The sequence below is a fragment of the Enhydra lutris genome, unplaced genomic scaffold, assembly GCF_002288905.1.
Source record: "Enhydra lutris kenyoni isolate GAN:26980312 unplaced genomic scaffold, ASM228890v2 scaffoldscaffold27, whole genome shotgun sequence".
NCBI classification, from domain to species: Eukaryota; Metazoa; Chordata; class Mammalia; order Carnivora; family Mustelidae; genus Enhydra; species Enhydra lutris.
Genome location: NW_019154111.1, coordinates 18,170,761 through 18,189,468, shown reverse-complemented (window position 1 = coordinate 18,189,468; position 18,708 = coordinate 18,170,761). Strand labels below are relative to the sequence as shown.

The 18,708-nt window shown below is 35.9% G+C and overlaps 1 protein-coding gene and 1 pseudogene across 1 annotated transcript in view; both read right to left on the bottom strand.

Moving 5' to 3' along the window:
* Positions 1-18,708, bottom strand: part of LOC111151994 (solute carrier family 13 member 1) — an 88,724-nt gene that overhangs the window by 19,200 nt on the left and 50,816 nt on the right. Inside the window, exon 7 of the mRNA XM_022510247.1 lies at positions 10,747-10,898. Within this exon, the coding sequence (XP_022365955.1) occupies positions 10,747-10,898 (152 nt within the window). The remainder of the gene's footprint in view (positions 1-10,746; positions 10,899-18,708) is intronic.
* On the bottom strand, positions 5,313-6,409 carry LOC111151995 (annotated as a pseudogene).

Genomic DNA, 18,708 nt, shown 5'->3' with positions numbered 1-18,708 from the left:
TTCTTTCCACCCAATCCTGTAAAATTTGTTTAACTGAAGAAGGGTTTCTTAGAATTTTTGCCTGGAGGAATAGTTCATTTAGAAAAATGAAAGCCTGAAAAAGCAAAATTCTGTTTTGTTTTTGTTTCTTTCTTTAGCAAGGATGTGAATACCACATAGGACAGTGGCCTCCATGATCATAACCTTTATACTTGTGTCTGTGTGAATATTTCAAATGATAATGGAATGAACGGCATACTGTGAGGTATTAGTTTCACTGTTTTTTCCCCCACTTCCTCATACCCTGTATAAGTGAAGTTACTACAAGTATCTTCCTAAAGTAAATATAGAATTATTCCATCATGAACCATGTTAAGTACAATTAATTCTGATAGAATCTTTTCTTTCACCCAACAGTGTATTTTTGGATGTCTACCATGTATCAGGCACTCTTCTAGATATTGAGGATATAGTGGTGAATTAGATGGATGTGGCCCAGGCTCTCATAAAGTTTACTTTTAAATGAGGAGCACAGGCAGTAAATAGGTAAGCATAAAAAGAATCAGAATCAGAAAATATAACAAAATAATGTAATAGAAAGTTACTAGAACAAAGGAGAAATTTTAGAGTGTGGTTAAAGAGGATAATATTGGAAATGAGATCTAAATGGCAAGAAGGAATAGGTCATGTAAATAACTGGGAAACAGCATTCCAGAGGAAGTGGCAAGTACAAAGGCCCTGGGGTAGGAGTAAGTGTAGAATGTTTGAGGATAAGAAGGCCAGTGTGTCTGTGGGTAGTGAGCTAAAGTTAGTGACTTGAAATAAAGTCTAAGAAGTAGCCAGTAAGGGTCAGATCATATAAAAACTTGTAGGCCATCAGAAGGAATTTGAATTTTGTACAAATGCAATTACAGGTAACTGGAACATAGTAAATAAGTTAGTGATATGATCTAATTTAAAGTCTACATAAATTTGTGATTTACATAAAACATACTGCTTAGATGGATCCTTAGGATTGAAGGCAACAAGAGCAGAAGCCAAGGGGTGATAGACAGAATTCCAAGATGACCCCTTATTTTCTGCCCCTGGTATACATTTCTTGTATAATCCTCTCTCCTTCTGTGTGGGTAGAATTTGTGAATATGGTGAGATTTCAATCCTGTGATGAAGTTCTTTTATGGAAAAAGTGAAGGGACTTTGCAGCGGTCACCAAGGTCCCCATTATAATAGAATTTGAGTTATTTAAAAGGGAGAGTTGGATAAATCTGAGTTAATCAGGTGAGCCTTTAAATGGCAGCCTTTCCTGCTGGCCTAAAGAAGTGAGCTTTCATGTAGCCAGAGAAGGGGCTAAGTAACAAGGATCTAGGCATAGCCTCTAGAAGCTGAGGATGATTCCCTGGGCAATAAAATGGGCACCTTGGTAATTCAACCACAGGTAACTGAATTCAACAACCCGAGTGATCTTGGAATAGGGCACAGACTTTCTGTGGAGATCTGAAGGCCAGGTGCCACCTTGATTTCAGCCTGGTAAGATCCTAAGCAAGGGACTCAGATAAGCTTGGTCAAGAAATCCTGACCCACGGAAATTATGAGGTCATAAATTCATGCTGTTTTAAAGCCACTAAGTTAATGGTAATTTGTAAAGCAGTAATATAAAACAAATACACAAGGAGATTTATTAGAAGACGAAGTTTGGCAGAGGAGTGGGGGTAGAATAGAGTAGGAAGTAGAGTAAATTTTAGCTGAAGTCAGATTGGTAGCAGTGAAGATGAAGAGAGGACTATTGATTTTAAATATTTTGGGGACAAAATGTGGAGAAATGGGGGGCTAAGTGCCACTTATTGAAATGAAGTTTGAGGGAAGAACAGGTTGGAAGACTGGTAAGAGAGTGGTGGGTCAAAACACTGCAAAGGGCGTGTTAACCTGAGATGTCCCTTAGGTTTCCAAGTGGTCATGCTGGACAGGCAGTTAGATAAGTGAGTTTGGAATTGAGAGCAGACAGCAGGTTAGAGTTGTTACCAACAACTATAGGTAGTTACCAACACTGTAACTAGGTACATAGGTAGTTACCAACATTTGGTAGTTACCAACATTTGGTGATATTATAAACCACAGAAATGGGTGTGAAAATTTTAGGAGAAAATGGAGATAAGAGGAAAAGGGAGTGCACCCTGGGGCATCTAAGTTTTAGAGGTCAGGCAGAGGTTTAGGTATGAGCAGATGAGCTAAGCACATTTAATTTTAATGCTAACACAAATCCTGTGAGGAAAGCATTATATTTCCATTTTACACAGGAAGATACGAAGTCTCAGAAGGTTAAATGGATTGTTCAAGGTCACAGATTGTACAATTCAAGCGCAATTTTTACCCCAGGAGGAGTATTTAAAATACAATGTCTTTTCATTAAAGCCCGGTGTCCTCAACTCTGGTCCCCAGATGAAAATAGAAAGTTCCATGTATATTGTGAAATATCCATAAGACAGGGTACAAAATATCCATAAGTCAGGTACAAAAAAAAAAAAAAGACATTTTAGAACACTATTGAAATGATTTCACCATACTCCAGACATGCTTTGACCTGAAGCATGTGGGCCCTGTCATTATTGAAGCTCAGGAAGATAGTCTTGTTAGAGTTCTTATGCCCAACAACAAAATGATGATAGCACTGATACTAATGAAATACTCAGAAGTGGCCTTAAAAGAATTTATGTAGTTGTGGAAATTTACAGATTTGAAATCAGTCTTGGCCTTGAGAGCACTCTAAGCTGTGTCCACACTGATTATAGTCCTTTTGATTAATGACTGCCTTGATATTTCTGAGTCAAAGCCACTTTTCGGTTTTGTATTTGTGTATTTGCAGACGTTTCTTTTCAAATATTAACTACTTGTTGTTCATGAGCCAAGCTTATATTTTTAATAGCAATAGCAAAAACAGGATCAGCAGCAACAGCAGCTAGCGTGACTGACAATTTCCTAGGTGCCAGGTCCTCTCTCTAAGAGCCATGCGTGCATTATCCCATTTAATCCTCACAATAATAGTTCTAGTATTGCCCCATTTTGCAGATGAAGGAACTGATGTTCACAGAAGTTAAGCTAATAATTGGAAAGACTGAAATCTGAGCCAAGGTCTGAGTCCAAACTCTGCAATACTCAAATTTCTTCTATAGTATTTGCCAGAGAAATTATTTCTGAGAAATAATAATTGCTCATCTTTCCAGAGGAAAATCATGGTAACTTTTGAAGATAGCTATTGCTAGGTAACTGGCTTACCTTCTCCTTGCATAATTAGCCAAGAAGAAAGGTTAGGAAGGTGGGCTTTGAACATAGGGCATCTATGAGCACATTTATTTTACCATTTATTAGTTTGTGAACCCAGAGTAGTTATAATTTAACACATAATTAGTAAGAGTGACTGTGCTCATTATTGATAATAAAACTACCTTCCATGCTCTTTGTATACCCACATATTTCACAGCTGACACCCACAAGCTGAATAATATACTTCGATAATTAGCAGGCTATGAAATATTACTTGTGATAATCTTCCACTTTAATCTGGTAGATTTGATTTTGGGGCTTCACTAATAGCTATTCTAGCTGTTAAATAATACTGAGGCACCAAAACTACTCTGCTATGAAAGCAGTCATTGTCTCTAATAATATTTCCCTTACTAGCATAATCTTAATGTCAAAAGATTATTTCGTTATTTAGATGGTTCCGGTTCCCAAGAACAATAAGCACTTCATTTATGTCTTGGTACAGTTCATCTCAGCCAACGTTTACTGAGCATCTACCTATGCCCCTGGTGTGTTAAAGAATTAGTGATTCATGCAGACTCTGCAAGATTGCAAATCATCATGGGTGACGGCCTGCATGAGTGTGGATGAGACAGGTTTATAGAAATGTGAATGTAGTTTATGATAAGAGATGGGAATGGTGGTATAGGACTAACTGAACAGAATCTCCGATGAAACAGCATCCACCCAAGTGGAGAAAGAAGTGGACAGCGTTGGCAGTTCTTTCAAGAACCAGAGTAGGAAGAAATGGGTTAACTGCAAGGTGGTATTTATTAGCAATATTGTCAGGAAGGGAGGAGATTGGGCGATGATTGGAAGTATTATCAGTGGAGCAGGATGGAGTAAGGGTGAGGTAGAGAGCACTGACCCAGCAGGATTAACCTAATAGAGGAGGCAATAAAAATCTAACAAACCTGTAAGGTTTTAACAGGAGGTGGGTAGAACAAAAAAAATATTTCTAGAATGTTCTATTCTAAGGATTAGTTAAGGCTAATGATCAGTTAATCACAGATGAATCAGAATTTAGGTACTCCTGGTGCTAGATTCAAAGATTAAGAATATGGGAAATTTTGTGCTTTATAGTTGAGTCAGATAATTAGCTCCATCTTATATTATTCAAAAAAATCTCCTTCCAAACTATATATCAGCTCATGACAACGAGGGGATGGTTCAGTCTAACTAGCCACACACTTAGCTTTGTAACTATTTCAAAAGACATTTGTCATGTTTGCATGCTTACATTTTATAGAAAGAAAATACAACCCATGAATGTGAATACTGAAGTAGACCTTCTTGTCACTGGCAGCAAACTTACCTTTTTTAGAACTTTGCCAAGTTGGCACCCTCATATATGGTCTGTGAGACAGAGAGGCTGTGGGGTGGAAAGAGCACTGGGACTCAGGCCATCTGACTTTATCTGGCAGTTCCTCCATTGACTAGTGTTCAACATTTAAAGTGTCTGAGCCTTGGGGCACCTAGGTGGTATAGTAGGTTAAGTGTCTGACTCTTGGTTTGGGCTCAGGTCATGATCTCAGGCTCATGAGATCGAGCCCCAAGTCAGGCTCCATGTTCAGTGCAGAATCTGCTTCAGATTCCCTCTCCCTCTGCCCTTCCCACTTGTGATCTCCCCCCCACTCTAAACTAAATAAATATATCTTTAAAGTCTCTGAGCCTCAGTTTCCTCATCTGTGAAATGAGGGAATTGTATACATGATCTGAAATTTCTGTCTTCACTTTTTCTCTACTTGCTCATTATTACTCATGATGAAATGTCCTTCTTTACCAACACTTATATTTCTACTCTTTTTTTTTTAAAGACACATTTATTCAGCATCATGATCAGACTATTACATTTAGCAATCAACAGCATGGGTGCAAAAAAAAAATCTACATTAAAACCCTTTGTTGGAATGCTTTACACTTTCCACAGAACAGAAACTAAAATAACCTGTTATACAATTAGTCACAAATACAGTCCTCGAGTTTTTTTGCCCATACACATGAGTATTGTCTAAAACATGTCTTCTTTGTAGCAGCTAGGCCCTGCCACCACTGTGCTTGTCTGAGTTCACAAATCTGTTGTAACCTGTAGCTTCCCTGTCACTTCTCTGGCTCTCCTCTCCTGTTAAGCTTTGTTTCCTGGCAGTAATTAAAACCTTCTGCCACTGCCACTGCCGTAGCTGCTGCTGCTGCTGGAACCACCATAGCCACCTTGGTTTCGTGGTTTGGCGAAGTACTGGCCTCCACCACCATAAGGGCCAGAGCTTCTGCCTCCAAAATTGCCTCCTTTCATGGGTCCAAAATTTGAGGACTGATTGTTGTAATTGCCAAAATCATTATAGCTTCCGCCACCTCCAAAGTTGCTTCCATCATTACCAAATCCGTTATAGCCATCCCCACTGCCACCATATCCACTACCACCTCAACTGCCACCAAAGCCACCTCAACCACTGAAGTTTCCTTTGTGACCAAAGTTGTCATTCCCACCAAAACCACCTCCACGACCACCACCAAAGTTTCCAGAACCACTTCAACCTCTTTGGTCGAAGAGGATGCTTCTGGATGAAGCACTAGCCATCTCTTGCTTAGAGAGCACTTTTCTTACTTCACAGTTGTGGCCATTCACAGTATGGTATTTTTGAATGACAATCTTGTCTACAGAATCATGGTCATCAAATGTTACAAAAGCAAAACCCCTCTTTTTGCCACTGCCTCGGTCAGTCATGATGTCAATCACTTCAATTTTCCCATACTTTTTGAAATAATCTCTTAGATGATGTTCTTCAGTGTCTTCTTTAATGCCACCAACAAAAATCTTTTTCACAGTTAAGTGGGCACCAGGTCTTTGAGAATCTTCTCTTGAGACAGCCCTCTTTGGTTCCACAACTCTTCCATCCACCTTGTGTGGCCTTGCATTCATGGCTGCATCCACCTCCTCCACAGTGGCATATGTGACAAACCCAAAGCCTCTGGAGCGCTTGGTGTTTGGGTCTCTCATTACCACACAGTCCGTAAGTGTTCCCCATTGTTCAAAATTGCTCCTCAGACTCTCATCAGTTGTTTCAAAGCTCAGACCTCCGATAAAGAGCTTCCGCAGCTGTTCAGGCTCTTTGGGAGACTCTGACTTAGACATGATGGCGGTGGGAGGGGAGACTTTAACGATGCTTACTTGGCGGCGTCCACGGGTAGAAGCTTATATTTCTACTCTTGTTTCTAATTTCATTCTTCTTCTACCTGACACCCAGCCAATCAATATTCTTCTCTCTTTCTCTTTCTTTCTTTTTCAAAATGTCACATCTCTCTTACAGTTTCCTTCCTGAGTGTAAAACAAACCTGGCATCTTCCTTGTTCCAGGAGAACTCTGTCTCTGGTCACAACATATTTCTTCTTTTCTTCTTTACTTTGTCAAACTTGAAAAATCATTTAAATTAGCTGCTTTCCCCTCCCTGCTAATACTTACATCTTAACTCTTTCCAGTCTAAATTCTGCCCCACCTCCCACTGTTTTGTTGGAGGACACTGATAAGAACCAAGCCTTTTCTTAGCCATCATCCTACTTGACCCTCTGCCACACTTGTTCCTGATTCATCCTCCATTTTGAAAATGGTCTTTCTTAGCTTTCAAAATACCCATGCTCCTGTTTCTCCACCTACTTTGATAAACTTTTCTCATCTCCTTTCTTGTCAGTATTTCCCAAGGGTCCAACCTTGTCTTGATTCTTCTAACTTTTTTCTCCCCATGTGAGCATTTCTGCATTCAAGATGCTAATTTCTGTGTTTATATATACATATAGCCCTCAAATTTTTCACTAACTTCAACAATGCATTTGCAAATGCCTACTGGAACTCTTATGGATAGGGTCTTAGCAGGCCTTTCTAATATACCTAAAATCAAATTTGTTAATTTCTCCAATGAACCTAGAAGTTCATGGCATCACTAGTTATTGAACCATATTGGCAAAAATTCCCAGACTTGCCCTAACCCCTCATTGCCCTTAAATCCTCACACCTAATTGCTCACCATTTTCTGCTTGTACAGTGTCTTGAGTCTAATCCTATCACTTCGTAACTAGTTTAGTTCTCCCCTTATCATTTGTCAGCACTTTGGTAACAGACTCCTAATTGGTCTCCCGTCCCCAGACTTTTAGGGTGCCAATCAATCTGCACATTACTATTCTAAAAAAAAAAATTACAAACTTTTTGTGCTTTGATTTTATGAATTATCTGCCTTCATTTTCTCCATAAATATTGTGTTTACCTCTTTTAAATTGGGCCATATTGTACAGATAAGTTTTCTCCGGTGATCGAGGGGTACTGCACACAGCTATGGTCTTCTTTTAGGATGCATGCTCAATAATGTTTCTAGGGAGGTGATTTTTTAGGGAGACAGACTTGAGGTTTGAATGACCATGGTTTGGATCTCAGTCTGTTAGGCTGAATATCAACTTTCTCAACTCTAATGGTAATAATCAACATTTACTGAGCATATGCTCTGCACTAGATATTTTTTAAAGTACTATTATTTTTTGGTAAAACTTTAATTTTTCCATTTTTCTTGCAAAGTTAATAAGCTTTAAGAGAGCTTAAAGTAATCTAAGATCTTAGATTACTTAAGTAATCTTAAAGCTCAAAGTAATCTAAGATCATCCAGTTTGTAAATGGAAGAGCTGGGATTTCAACACAGGCATTTTAAGCCCAGAGCCTATGCTTTATTCACCTTTATATGCCACCTTTACAGCAAGGGTATATAGAATATGTGTGGACTAAAATACATGTAAAATTTCTGGCAAGAGTTCAATACATATCACCTTACTTCTCTCCTACATGTCAAAAACCAAATGTTATTATATTTTTAAAATTTTAATGGTTTTCACATACATATATTTTATCTAGAAAACCCGATAGAATCTCAAAGCTTCCTGGCAAGTTTTATTTTTTGCATTCTCCAAAAAAATTCAAAACAGTACCGTGTACATCATCAGTCTTAAACAAATGTTTGTTGACTGACTGAGTGTATGGATAAATGTTTGTTTTTCTTTGCACTGAATAAAATTTAGCTTTTCTCATAATTCATTGTTCTTACATTCTTTGTGCAAAAAAGAGAACAAAGACAATATATATTTACATATAAATATATTTTATATCTATAAGTGATAGGTGGATAGATGGGTAAACAAAGGCTTTAAAATGTGTTATCCATTCTCTTCCTCCCATTGTTGGTTTGTAAGATAGCACCTTTCTCTAGATGTCAATGGTGGGATATCATTGATTGTTAGGATTCCTGAACCCATGGAGCTGGGCAAGATCCAAAATGAAATTATATAAAATGGCTGTTGATATTGCTTTAGAATAGACAGCAAGCGTGTCAAGAGGAAAAGGTGGCATTATTGTAGAATATTTGAAAAGAAAGAGCAATTTCTCTCCAGCTCCAAACATCTGGACAAAAATATAAGTCTTTTTTTTCCCCTACAGTTTTAAGTTTTTGGCACTTTTCCCAATAAAACTGAATGTATCTCATTCCATTGTTGCTTTGAAATGTTGTATTTTAGGGCCAATATTTAAGAAAAAGTGAGTTAAAGATCTGGCTGGTTTAATAACATCAATTATATTTTTTCACATAAGGTTGTTTTCCTACTCTATTCTAGTATTTTCTATCAAGAAGTGATACTTTGAGTTTCTTTCTGTTTGTGTATAATTCCTAATATTAAAGCAAACTTTTGAAGAAAAAACTTCACCAAATTTCAAAGTACATGTTAAACATTTTCTAAATTTAAAGAATATTTGGCCAAGTTCCCATGATTAGGAGAATTAGAAGAAAGGATAATTAGGGAAAACAGTTATTAAAACACTTCTCTTAAAGTGCTATAGTTCTCCCAATCTGTCATTGCAAATGGATTACTGCATCTAAAGTGGGAACAGTTAAATAAAAGAAAGAAAATTTGGTTGGTACATTGTACAAGAATGCAGACTGAGGGCAAACTCAATATGGATTACTTTAACAACATCAATCTCATGGGAATGGTAGAAACCAGAAGTTGTCTAAAGCTAAAAATAACACAATAAAATTTTGGTATAAATTTTAGAATAAGATTTACCAAGAAGACCGAAATGTGGAATCTTTTTTCTTGGGCAATTCACAAAAAAGGATAGAAGTCTAGCCTTTAGAAAGAGGTCAGGTACATTTCCTGTCTTTAATTAAAAGATACATTGGAGATATCCTCTCTGACACAGTGAATTTCAGAAGTCTCCCACTTATAAACCAGATGCCTTTTTAAGGTTCCTTTCTAAATTGTCTGTTGGAATATTCAGGATGGATGCATAATCACAGAAAAAAATCAATAAACGCAGCGGTCTGTGTTAGATTGTCCTAAACCCCTCTACCACTCACTGTTCTTTGCACACAGTTCTTGTTCTTTTCAGAATGGACTGTGACATTTTTTGAGTGAGACATTTCTTGGAAAAGCTATGCATGCATAACATTTTGCAAATAATTTCAAGAAAGTTCATAAAATCTGTTTTTCTGCTCTGAAGAATGTAGTTTTCCTGATTCTGAACCCTAATTTTTCTGCGAAAAGATGTAAATCCTATTCCAGAGAGTCCTTAATGCTGCCCACCTTGCTGGAACTCTGACAATGATCTGTCTTATTAATACTTGAAAATACATCTCAGGTGCACCATCAGTTTGAGCCCCCACGTAAAAGCATGGACTTTCAAACCATATTTTCAATAGTTCTTACAAGAGTTCTCTTAAATAGTTTACTTCATTTAATCCTCACAATAATAATCTGAACTATGATTATTTTAGATAGGAAAATTTTAAAATCTTGGGAGAATAATGCACTTTTTATTATTTGAATTCACAAAGTAAGTGTCTGAAAACTGTGGAATTTTTAACCCAAGTTATCTGACTCTACCCACAGATTCCCCATGTTCTCCAATGGATTAAGATCACAGTTACAAACTTATATTTAGAGTCATTTATCTGTCCTTAGGATACTTTATTACTGCCATTTCTTGCAATTGCCCAATCCTTCAAATCTTTCTGAATTCTAGGTAAGATTTCTGTAATTAGCAACTTTGTGCACCACTCATCTTTTAAGTTCAAATGCTAGTTCCCAAACCCTACATAGATTTTCCTATGCAAATAATCCCTATTCACTTTAGTTAACTATCATTTGCGGTATTATTTGTAATGAGAAATGTTTCCCCCATTTGATTAGAATGGTCAGCCAGGAGTTATCTCTTCTGAGCTGCCTTAGGGAACCTTTAGGCACCTGTTAATTCACTATTTCCTCCATATTTAACTCTTAGTAGAAGGGAAGGTCTCTAGAACTATAGATGTCCTGATGAAAAACAAAGGAGAATTAGCTCAGTATAGCAATTTCCATTCCTGAATTCTCTGAATCAGTTAAGAATAATCCTTGTAAGTTACATGCTATTTATTAAATCAACAATCCAATAACTTTACTTACATATTGAAATGCTCAGCAAAGATCAAGTTGGTAGAAGTGCCGGTGATGGTTGTCAATCCTCCAATGGTAGAAGAGTAAGCAATACACAAGCACATAAGTTTACACATCATGTGGTCCCTCTCTGTTCGATACTTGGTTCCCCCGCCTGAGTTCTGTTCAACAAGAAAAACGTTTCACATCACGTGGTCTTTTGCTTGATATTTGGTTTCCAAGCCACCAATATTTAATCATTTTCAAGTCTTTACAAGTCTTTCTTCTCAATTAAACTACTGCCCAACCTCACCACCATTTTCACAGCCAAATGACTCAAAAGAGTTGTCTACACTCACTGACTCCGTTCCTTTAATCGCTCCAACCTGACTTCCGTCCCTTCACTCCACCCCAACTGCATTTGCTATGATTATCAATAATCTGTGTATTAGTTAACCCAACACATACTTTCTAGTCTCAGTTTTGTAGACCTCTTTACAGTACCCGAAAGAGTTAACCACTTGTTCCGGCTGGAAAACTCTTCTTGGGGCTTCTGTGATATCTCACTCTTCTGTGATATGTAAGTTTTTCTCTAACACCTCTGCTTGTTTCTCTATCTCCCTTGCCAATTTATTTTCCTTTATCTTATCTTAAAACTGGAATTTCTTGAAGCTTTGTCATGGGCACCAGTCTCTTTTCTCTGTAACATTTATCCTTAGGAAATCTCATACATTTTCACTGATTTAATGAATATACATACACTACACCACCAACTCTGGTCTTCAGCCCAGATTTCTCCTTTTAGACCTATATATATCCAATTAACTGTTTAATATAATTTGAATGTGTTAAATAAAACTCCAATCCCAAAATGTTCAAGACCAAACCCACTATTTCCTCCCTCAAATGTAGTTCTTCTTCAGGATAATCTACATAAGCTAATAGCATTATCATTATAATTACAGACACTCATCATGTGCTCAATATATAATAAACACTGTTCTAAATTAAAATTAAATAAACAATTTAATCCACATTAGCACTGTATCCCATTTTACACATGAAGACATGAGACAGAGTAAAGTTAAGTGACTTGCTCAAGGTAACAGAGTCTGGAAATGGCTGACCTGGATTTTGAAATCATGTAGTCTTGCTTTAGAATTCAAACCCTCAGCCACTATACTCTACTGCTTGTCCTCCTTGAAAACAGTTTCTTCCTTCCCACCAAATTATGTAAATTTTATTTACTTAAATATGTCTGGACTCTTTCGTGTTTATCTCCACTGCTATCACTTTGGAATAAATCAACATCATCTCTGATTTGGGTTATTGTAATAGCCTCGTTATGGGTCTCTGTGTATCAGTTCTTGCCTATGTCAGACCTGTTCTACACATTGTAGCCTTAAAAAAAATACAGATATATTTTAAAAGTGTACAAATAGAAGAATCACCCTATTTCATAGAGATAGGATGCTGCCTGTGACATGTGCCCTGAGGTGTTTTTTTTTTTCAGTGTTCCAAAATTCATTGCTTATGTACCACACCCAGTGCTCCATGCAATATGTGCCCTCCACAATATGCACTGAGAGGTCTTGTAGAGAAATCATGGAAAAGAAATATTTTCTATTCACCGAAAGTCATCATGGATGTGGGAATGACTTAGTATAGTAGGGTCAGATGCATTGAATTGTAATTTGCCTTTTACTTTCTAATTAATTTAAAAGTTAGCCCCCTTGGCTCTCTACTCTTCATCAAAAATAAATTAATTTATAAATGTCTCCTTTTGTCTAATATTTCCTACATGGTAATGTTTCATATTTTCCATGATAGTAGTTTCCATTGAAAACTTGAAAAACAAATGGTATGTAAATAAAATAGCAAAATAAACTTAAAATTGCTTGTAGGAGTATAAAGTGACAACTGAAATTTAGGGCTTAAATATTAACTATTTTAATTTAATTTTTTTTAAGATTTTTAATTTATTTGTCAGAGAGAGAGGGAGAGAGAGCAAGCACAGGCAGACAGAATGGCAGGCAGAGGCAGAGGGAGATGCAGGCTCCCCGCCAAGCAAGGAGCCCAATGTGGGACTTGATCCCAGGACGCTGGGATCATGACCTGAGCCGAAGGCAGCTGCTTAACCAACTGAACCACCCAGGCGTCCCAAATATTAACTATTTTAAAATAGAAAAAAAACCCAAATATCAGAAAGTGATATATAATTTGGATATTAATTAGAATGGAATATTAATATTGGGATGGGATAATTAATGGCCTATTAATAAGAATGGAAACTTAAAGACGTAATGTATATAAAGTTCTCATCGCCACATTAAAACTTTCTTAACTGCAAATATATGCATATATAGATATATATCTGTGTGTATAAAACATAATGATTAAAATGCATGGGTAGATACAAAATTTAAAAATCAAAATAGGTTTGCCATGTTTCATCCTTTATGGATTTCCCATACTTTTTCCTATGTATAGACTTAAAAAAAATACATTAGGTGATATTTATGCAAATATCACAGACAATTTTAGAAATGCATTAAAAATTCAAGGTAAATTTAAATTCTGCAGTAAATTGTAATGCTAATATAATACATATTAAGGGTTAAATGCAGATGTTGGGAGGTGGGATGGGGTGCAACGCTTGTTTTATCTAGCTGGTCAACATGAACCCCTCACAGTCAGCTCTACTCTTTTGTTTTGTTTGCTTAAGGCATGTGATTGCTGTGCTGATTGAAGAGACGATGCTGAGGTAAGGGGTAAAGTTTGAAGACCAAAGTGACAGTAGTGGAGGATAATGTGCAGAAACATAGAGCTCTTAAGAAAGGCTGAGTGAGCCATTAATTGAGCCAAATATTAGTACAGAAACTACCAAAACAAGGGAAGGGAGGATCCTCAGCAGATTAGTCTTTTGCCTATGACAGTGGTTTCAACCTGAGATCAAGGGGTTTGACCCTGGCCCAAAAGGATTTGGAATAGAAAGCTAAGAGCATGTGTTTGCAGATATCAGGACAACAAAGTAAGCATGACATTTCTCCATAGGTGGAGGAGGAATCTGGTGTGGGTGTATGTGCTGTACTTTCTCGTAAGAGTTTGGGAGAGAAAAAAGATTCCTATGCAAAGAAGGGAGGAGAAGCAAAGCATCTAGAGGGGTGAAGCTGGAGACAGCTGGGGATGACACGGCCAGAGGGAACCTCCCACGCTGAGGTGACTGAAGGACATTGCTAATGGACACACTGAATGGGAAAGTGCTTGTTTTATAATGTTTCATGATGGGAGACTTATGTGAAATTAAATACACAGAATGAGGTAATTTTTGTAATAAATATATATCCATACACATATAGTGCTCAGGAATAGACTAAAATGAAATATGTCAAAATATTAACAATATTAACAATGGGATTAGGATATCTTTGGTTTTCTTGATACTTTCTGTATCTCCCACAGTTATAAAAAAGTTTTTCCAATGTATAAAAGAATTGTGGACTCTTAGTGCAGGCAAGTATTTAGAAATTAATGTGGTACAAAGACTTCATTGTTCAGAAGACCAAAATGAGTCTCAAATATGACCTAGGTGGTCACTGCAGAGCTGAAACCAGAATCCATGTATCTGAGTTTCCAGTCAGTGATTTCCTTTGTACCATTTTACATTCCAGAACATTTTTTATTTATGTGTTTTTAAGCCTACATCTAAGACTTCACAATTACATTTCATATTGTTTTTAACATAGCAATTATAACCTATTGTTTTTATTTAATCCCAATTCTATGCTTGTTATTTCACACAGATATAGGACATCTAAGATTGTGTGGATATGCCTTTTATAAATTCCTCCGATTGAATGATGAATTTTGTCTAGGACATGATCAAATGCAGAATCCCATGACATCATCACATAGGTGGTGCTCAAGGGACATTTCAGAACAGGAATCTTGCAGGTCCAGATATAACTCACTATTGCCACCTGGTGGCTATGACTGCAGATTCCAGGGACATATTGAACATTTCCAACATTGGTTACTAAAAATGCATACAAGAATCAGCATGAGCTAAACAGTAGCCTCCAGTTATGTACAAAATAATTCACTGGGGTTAGAGTGGCATGACAATGTTAGGGTTTCTATTTATATTTAAATAACAATGCAAGGTTAATTGTACAAAATATTAGTTCTGGCTAATCATTTTCTGCTTGCCAAAGACAGTTTAAAATCTTCTAGTTCTTTTTGGATATTTATTTGCATAAGATCAATATAACATCATGTATTGATTTCTCAGTTGTAGGCATTATAATTAAATTTCTCCTATGTTAGGTGATGAGAATTTAGCTTTTTTTCATAGACTTGACCACTGAACACAGACTTTAAATATCCCTATCATCTTCCCACTTATGGCGACATGATAATTTTACTTCAAGCAGAGTTCAATGTTCAGAATGTTGTCTAGAGTAGAGATCCATGAACATCTGAGCAATATGGTCTATCTTACTTTTCCTGTTTGTACTCCTTCTCTACCCCTCTTTGCTTACTTAGTTTCCCAAGTTTTGCTTAATTTTCTAAGTAACCACTAAATGGCTCCAAACTATTCCATGGTTGTTTAAATCTTCTTTGAGAAGATCAATCAAATGATAAGATACTTAATCTACATCAAATATTCTGCCAACTTCACTGTCTTAGAGCACCTTTTCCAGGGTGCTCCTTCCTAATCTCTAATCATTTTTCTCTCTAGACCCACAAAGATCTACCTCGACTTTAATCTATCTTCTCACTTCATTGATAGTTTGACTGGATATTGATTTCAAGATTGAAAATAAATGTTATGCAGAATGTTGGGGGCATTTTTTTCCCTGACTGAATTTCCAGTGTTGCTGTAGAGAAGTCTTCAGCCATTCATACTTTTTATCTTTTTAATGAGTCAGTTTTTCTTGTTTTCTGAAAACTTTTAGGATATTCTTTTTTCTCATATATTCTGAACTATCAATACCCTTCTCAATGTGTGTTTCATCTCTTGGCTGACACCCAGTGGGATTATATTCTTCCACTATGGAAAATTTCTTCAATTTTTGATATAGTCTCCTCAGTTTTCTCTATACTTTTTCTGAAATTTCCTTATTATTCTCTTGTTTCTTTCCATTTTTCCTAAATTTACCATTTATGATATGTTTTATATCTTTTAATTACATTTTACACACTTATTTTATATTTTATTTATGTTCATACTTTATTTTTTGCCTCCTTGTTCCTCTTTTAAAAAATGCCATTCAAGAATAAATTCTTAGAGATATACATTGTACCAATACTTAATCATGATGAAATAGAAAATGTGAACAGATAGATTACTAGTAAGGAAATTGAATAAGTAATCCAAAATCTCTCAACAAAGAGAATCCAGGATTAGATGGCTTCATTGGTGAATTCTATAAAATATTCAAAGAATAATTAATACCAATCTTTCTCAAACTTCCAAAAAAAAGGAAGAGGAGGGACTCTTCCAAACTCATTTTATGAGGCCAGCATTACTCTAATACCAAGACCATTCAAGGACACCACAAAAAAGGATAATTAAAAAAAAAGATAATTACACATCACTATCCCTGATGAACATAGATGCAAAAATCCTCAACAAAATTGTAGCAAGCCAAATTCAAGAATACATTGAAAGGATCATACACCATTATGAAGTGAAATTTATTCCAGTGATTCAAGGATAATTCAACTTCTACAGATTGTCAATGTGATATACCTCATTAACAAAATGAAGGAAAAATAATATTATCGTAGCAATAAATGTAGGAAAAGTGTTTAACAAAATTCAACATCCATTTATGATAAAGAAAGTACAGAGGAAATATATCTCAACATACAAAAGGCCATATATGACAAGTTCATGGCTAACATCATACTCAATGGTGAAAAGCTTACAGTTTTTCTCCTAAGATCAGGAATAAAGCAAGCATGCTCACTCTCACCACTTCTATTGAACACAGTATTAGAAGTCCTAGCTAGAACAATTAGGCAAGGAAAAAAAAAAAAAAGGCATCCAAATTGGAAAAGCAGAAGTAAAACTATCACTATTTGTAGATGAAATGGTATTATATATAGAAAACCCTAAAGTCTTTATCAAAAAATTGTTTGAGCTAATAAGAAAATTCAGTAATGTTGCAGGATACAAAATCCATATGCAAAAACCTGTTGCATTTCTATACACTAAAATGAACTGCCGGAAAGAGAAAAAAAAGGAAATTATCTCATTTATAAATTGGACCAAAACAAAAATCCAGAAATAAATTTAATCAAGGATGTGAAAGACCTGTATACTGAAAACATAAGATATTAATTAAAGAAATTGAAGAAGATACCAATATATGGAAAGATACTCCATGTTTGTGGATGAGAAGACTCAATACTATTAAAATTGATATTACTCAAAAGCAATAGTACCCAAACTACCCAAAGCAATCTACAGATATGATGCAAATTTGATAACAAAATTTCAATGGCATTTTTCACAAAAATAGAGTAAACAATCCTAAAATTTGTATGGAACCACTAAAACCCTTGAATACCAAAGTAATCTTGAAAAAGAAGAACAAAGCTAGAGGCATCATGCTGCCTGATTTATAACTTTATTAAAAATCTACCAGAATTAAAATGGTATGCTATTTGCATAAAAATAGACACATAGGTCAATGGGACAGAATAGACAGCCCCAAAATAAAGCCCCATAGATACAGTCAATTAATTTATGGCAACGGAACCAAGAGTATACAATGGAAAAAGGACATATTCTTCAATGAATGGTGTTTGAAAAACTGGCCAGCCACATGCAAAACAATGAAATTTTACCACAATCTTACAGGATACACAAAAATTAACTCAAAATGGGTTAAAGACTTGAATATATAACCTGAAACCATAAAACTCCTAGAAGAAAACATAGTTAGCTCTTTGACATAGGTCTTGCTGATGATTTTTGAATCTGACACCAAAAGCAAAAATAAACAAATGGGGCTACATCATACTAAAAAGCTTCTGCACAACAAAGAAAACCATCAACAAAATGAAAAGACAACCTACAATATGAGATAAAATATTTTCAAATCATATTTCTGATAAAGGGCTAATATCCAAGATACCTATAGACCTCATACAGCTCCATAGCAAAAAACCCGAATAATTTGATTTAAAAATGGGCAGAAGGTCTGAATAGACTTTTTCTCAAAGAAGACATACAGGTGGCCAACAGGCACATGAAAAGATGCTCAGCATCATTAACCATAGGAACCAAGGATATACAAATGAGCTATCACTTCATACCTGTTAATGTAACTATTATCAAAGGGACAAGAAATAATAAGTGTTGGTAAGGATGTGGAAAAAAAGGAACCCTTGTGCAGTGTTGGTAAGAATGTAAATTGGTATAGCCACAATGGAAAACAGTATGGAAGTTCCTCAAAAAATTAAAACAGAACTACAATGTGATGCAGCAATTCTACACTGGGGTATTTATCAAAAGAAAATCAAAACACTAACTCAAAAAGAAATATGTGTGCCTATGTTCATTGCAACATTATTTACAGTAGCAACGATACTGAAACAACCTAAGTGTCCATTGATGGATAACTGGATAAAGAAATTATGGTATATGTACACAGTTGAATATTACTCAGCTATAAAAAATGAATAAAATCTTGCCATTTGGGAAAACACAGATAGAAATCAAGCGCATTGTGTTAGGTAAAATAAGTCAGAGAAAGACAAATATCATATGACCTCTCTTACAAGTGGAATCTTAAAAAAGAACCCACAAATACAAAAACACACAAAAGAAAAAGCTCAAAGATGCAGACAACAGATTGGTAGTTGCCAAAGGCAGGGGGTTAGGGAGACAGATAAATAGGTGAGGTAGGTATAAATTTATTTAAAAATAAAACTTAAAAAAAGGAAGGTGCAAGACAACATAGATTGTATGCAATGTTT